The 5,353-nt window shown below is 36.4% G+C and overlaps 1 protein-coding gene across 17 annotated transcripts in view; it reads right to left on the bottom strand.

The window, feature by feature from the left end:
• Nucleotides 1-5,353, bottom strand: part of SEC31A (SEC31 homolog A, COPII coat complex component) — a 61,436-nt gene continuing 56,083 nt past the window's right edge. For 16 of the 17 annotated variants that reach the window (XM_015586073.2, XM_015586076.2, XM_015586077.2 and 13 more), the window contains 3 exons: nucleotides 4,412-4,531; nucleotides 1,906-1,977; nucleotides 1-853 (listed from right to left, as the gene is read on the bottom strand). In XM_015586073.2, coding sequence (XP_015441559.1) covers nucleotides 674-853; nucleotides 1,906-1,977; nucleotides 4,412-4,531 — 372 coding nt within the window. In that variant the 3' untranslated portion in view covers nucleotides 1-673. The remainder of the gene's footprint in view (nucleotides 854-1,905; nucleotides 1,978-4,411; nucleotides 4,532-5,353) is intronic. The other variant, XM_015586080.2, reaches the window with a different exon arrangement.

The following is a 5,353-nucleotide window of genomic DNA, read 5'->3' as shown; positions in this document are numbered from 1 at the left end:
TTAAAATTCAAACAGAATACTGAAAACATTTATTAATAAAGTTCAATGCATTCTACAGAATGAAAATGCTCAGTCTTTTCTTATAGATAAGTAAAGTTAATGATCCCACTTTTCATCAATATTGCTAAAATCTATGCAGCATCCTCTAAATTTAATTATTTGTTCAGGACCAGAGTGAAGCCAAAGACATAAAAAATAAGGACTGAACTAAACTGTGAACAGCTGTTTGGAAAAAAAAAAAAAAAAGACTACATACACTTAAAATAGGATTACACACTTTAATCTGATTGACACAGAAGAGAGAGAGAGGACATGAAAGAAATTTAGTTTTAGCTCAGCTTTATGCATAACCAGATGCTCCTTTTCCAAAAAGTACACTACGGTTTTAAAAACCATATTTTATCGGAATACTTGAGGAAAACATATTATGTGTAATCCAGGAAATACATTATTTGCAGAATAGGAAAATCATCATGGGCAATAAAAGATTAAAACAAAAGAAAGCACCAGGGTTTATAGCAGTTCTAAAATGAATATATCTGCAGAAATAGTGTAAATGCTCTTGACTGGCAGCTATGGAAACATGCTAATGAGAATTGGTCCATATCTTATCATTTTTTAAAACATGTTTCTTTTGGAAAATGGCAATATGGCTGCGAGTAAACCTGTCCTTTTAGACACCCAGCTTATTGGCCTGGGTGAGAACAACTTTGAGAACTGGCATGAAAGCAGAGGTCTCGCTGAAGTTGCTGGTGCTAACTATGTGGGTATGGGTGGTCAATCCTTCTGAGTAGTTTCGCGTTTCAATGCTCCTTGCAATGTTGTGTAAACCACTGATGATTGTGGGTGAAAGCTGAAATAAAGGTGGAACGAAGAGAAAGAATTAAATTAAGGGGAATTTCCCATGAGACCCTCTACAAACATTAAACCCCAATATTTAAAAGGAGCTTGAAATAAACATTATAAAAAAGTATAAATTATTTAGCATTTCTAGAAAGTTTTTTAGATTAAGCAAGCAACACTAAAGTTATAAAACAAAACTATGACAAAATGGTATGTTAAGAAAATTATTTATGAATTAAACATGTATAATAATAAGCCAGGTATTTTCTTGATTTCCTCCCCCAAGCTAAAATGCTAATGTCTCTCTCCCCTTAAGAGCTTTAATTCTTCAATTATTTTAGATACAGCCTCACACCTTTTAGAAATTTTCCCAGGCACATGAAGGAGTTTAAAGATCTTAATCATGATACCTTAAAGACTCAATCTATTTAAAACCTTGTCTACAATAGAGATCCTGAATTTTTGATCTACTTCCATTAGTAGGGCAACAGCCTTTATCATGAACTCAATTTATCTAATTCTCAACTGCATTTTATAATTCTGTCATCTCTTAAACCATAAAACCTATAGTTTTCCATGTCATTATTTGGTTTATATTGTCCATACTTTTGAGGGAAAACTTTATTTTGGATCAGTCCTTGGACCGCACCACTTCCACCGTTATATCAACTTCCTTTGGTTTGGTTCTCATGACATAAATGGTTATTTTTATCTGATGGGACCAATGTGGGGAATGGGAAGAATAATGCTGAAATGCAAAAATATAAAAAGTCCCAGTTTTTTCTCTCCTATCCTAGTGCTTTCATTAATAAAGAAAAAACTCTGCTTGAAAGAAATCTCCCTCCTTTGCTCCCTCTCTCCCCGCAACCCCAGAGGCTCTGTCCTATCTCCCCATCCCCTAAAAATGAAATTTAAGATTCAGTTAGCACAAAGCCCATTCTATAACTATCATGACAATTTTGCCTCCAAGCACACTACGCTTGAATGCTGATGAAATGCTTATTTTATTAGCAACTAGGAACAAATGTTTATCATAAATCCTTCTTTGTCCCACAAACTTACTGTCTGTTCCCGAAGTTTATCATATAGAAACTCCAAGCGTTTGCTGGCATCATCTAGTTTCCTCTTGGTTTGCTGCAGGAGAGGAAAATAGATACGTTGTATCTGAACTTAAACTTTTATCCAAAGAATTTTTCCTATCTCGTTTCACTAAACCTTATACTCATGATGTTGAACAACTTCATTTTATAAAGAAATGGAGGCAACTATGGCCAAGAAACTTGAACAGATTATTAAGACAGAGATCAGTAATCTAATAATAGGGAGAGGGCAAGATAATGAGACTCTTTCCTTCCAGTGTGCAAATAGAGTACTGGTTAGATTTCATGTGGACTGCAATCGCACTTGACAAGGTATGCACATGTACAGGTGTACCATATCCACAAGCAACAGGCAGCACCATCTGGAGGCAGCAATGGGTCAGTGTACTACAGAAAAGAAATTCTAAGTACAGTTATAAATTATGGGTGGGTGCCAGAGGCAAACATATAGGTGAACTGTAATTTTGTTTTACCCTTTCAAAAATATTACTTACACACTTAGTCTATTTGATTTGTTTAATTCTGCCTCTTTCTGAACCTTTAAAACGCCTAGGAAAAAGCTTATTTTCTGGTGACTTAAGACTTAAGAGGGAAGTAGTAAAATGAGTTCTTAAATTAAGGAGATCCCTCCACCCCATCCTAGTTCTATAGGTATAGTGAGAGAAAATTATTCTAAAACCTAAATTAAAGGTTTGAAATTACAATGTGATTAACATAATGTTCTACATTATGAACAGCTTTAGAAGTGACAATGTTCTTTAATATTTATTGAGTGCCTACTATGCGCCATGCTGGGGATACCGTTTGTGTCTCATGGACCTCATATTGGGTAGGAAAAAGATCTAAATAAACAATATGTTCTATGTCAGATGGTAATGAATGCCATGAAGAAAAGTTAACAGGGTAAGGGGGCTAGAGGTGTTGGGAGTGAAGGTGGTAAAGAAAGGCCCAATGGCTAATGGGACATTTGAGCAGAAGGCTGAGCAAGTGAGGAGTGAGCAATGCAGTTATGTGGGGGAAGAGTGCCAGGCAGAAGGAACAGCAAGTACAAGTCCCTGATGCTGATGTGCTCTTGGTATGTTTAGGGAAGAAATGTAAGTGTTTCAGAAAAAAGAGGAAAGATAAAGCTACCAAGGATAAGATTAAGAACTGAGTTGTGCTGCAAAAGCACTTTGTGTTGTTTGGCCCTAATTAAAGTGAAAATAGAAATAAAGTCATACTATAAAAATGATTGCATCTATTGATTAAATGGACCGTTCGAAGCTAATGTCACATAGCTACCAACAGGAGCTCTACCCCAAGGGGCAACTGGGCAGGAGAAGATATTAGAACTTCTCCCCCAACGAGTTACAGGAATCAGAGGACCACTCTGTCTTTTGTGGTTCTCTGCCGGCTCCTATGGACCCAGAAGGTAAATGGTATGGTGGCCTAGAGGTGTTACACTCAACAAAAATTTATTGAGCTGGGCAATGAATTATGTGTTCCCCAGCCTCTCTGTACTGACTCATGCCTGAAGGACTGGAGTTTTCCCACATTTCTATTGGGACTCCTCTATTTCTGAATGACGGTGGCCTGTCTATTTAAAGGTGTACATAGGAAATGGTGTTTACTGGGCTATCAGCCTCATCTGCTCTCTATCCAAGACTAGTCTTTCCATCACCCCCAGAATGTCAGGCGCCAAGGTTTACGTTAACCTTTCCCTGGCCCTGCTTTCCTGACACTTTTGGTACAGGGAACAGCTTTCCAGAGACCAGCAGAAGGCTGCACATATTAATACTCAATGTTGATGAAACAACAAATTCCAGAAGTTGTTTTTCAAGCAGACAAGTAACCAGTGGGTAAATAAGTCTATTCAATGTTTGCTGGCAGAAACTGAAATTTCATCTAAAACAAAACTAGCCTTGTGGAATTTTTCTTGTTGCCAATACACAGGCATCCTCTAAGTAAACTAAGTAAACTAAGTTGCCTTAATTATGAATATGACTCTAATAACTAAAACATTCAACTGTTTTTAAGATCTTTGCATATGATTCCTACTTTTAAAAGCTTCTATGTAAGCTCAGAAAAAAAACACCAAATCTGGATTTCTTGCATACCACTATTCTATTTATGTACCAAACATGAGGTTGGCTGATAAGAAATGCACATAGTGGTTGAGAGCATGAATTCTGGAGCCAGACTAGGTTTGAATGCTGGCTCTGACCCTAGGTGTTACTTAACTGCTTTATGCCTTAATTTCCTCATGTGTAAAATAAAGAGGACTACTGTGGGATTATTGTGAGGATTAAATAAATTTATATATAAAAAGTAATTAAATGTTTTTGTATGTACAGCAAATTATGTAAGTGCTAGCTTTATTACTTTTGTACAAATTTTTAAAATGTATCTTGTAGGGCTTCAAGCAATAATTACAGAAGAACTTCATAAAAATTATTTTAAATAAGCAAAGTATGAGAAAAAATACATACGGGATCTGTGGCTGAAGAGAGGCAGCGCTGAATAAGATCCTCAAATGTGGTCTTCAGAATGAGGTGTTCATCTGGAATAGGTTTCTTGGTAATTTTTTCTGTTGGCAAAGACTGCACATGCTGGAAGAAATAGTACCATAAAATGAGAAGAAATGACCAGAAGCTACCTATACACGGAGGCCTAAACTCTGTGATATGGCGAAACCAACTACCTTGTACAGGCTATTCAAAACTGAATGAAAAATAAACATGAGAAATCACTTGAGATAAGTAAAAACGAAAATCAGATATCCAGTAGAAGGTACAGGTGTTCCTTCCACAGCTTGTATTCTCAATAACAGGATAAGATATAATGTATTTAATTAATTATGGAACATATGTTGATTCCTCTTGTATATAACTGATGGAAAGCAGACCTGTGCCAGTAGGAAATAAAAAGAACAAGGCATTTTTAAAGCTGGCTGGTTAGAGGGGCTGCTTACTCTGCTTGTCGCCCATTTTTGTTTATCCTGGCACTCTTCTATTCTTTGATTTACTCTTAGAGGTTGTTAACTGGGCTATTACCAAACTGCAAGATTAAGCCAAAGGTTAGGGTAGAAGACACCATGATGCTACTGTGTGTAAAGATGGAAAAACAAAGAGGAATGTCTAAATTTTTAGTTTTGATTTATTAGTTCATTCATTTAAAAATATTAGGCAATTATGGGCCAGGCACTGGCTATGTACTGGTTAGCCAATACAGGAATAATCTCTGCCCTCAGAGTTTACAAGCTAACGGAAGAGAAGGAAATATTTTAAATGGAATAAATGCACGTAAAATAGCAACTCTGTTAAGGCCCTCTTAAGGAAAGTATCGGAAGGATAGGAGGAGTTGAGCAGTTAGATGAGGAAGGAAAAGTATTTTAGATGGAAGAGGAACATACAAAGGAAGGATCATGATAC

This window comes from Pteropus alecto, unplaced genomic scaffold (genome assembly GCF_000325575.1).
Source record: "Pteropus alecto unplaced genomic scaffold, ASM32557v1 scaffold161, whole genome shotgun sequence".
NCBI classification, from domain to species: domain Eukaryota; kingdom Metazoa; phylum Chordata; class Mammalia; order Chiroptera; family Pteropodidae; genus Pteropus; species Pteropus alecto.
This window is presented reverse-complemented; position numbering and strand designations above follow the sequence as displayed.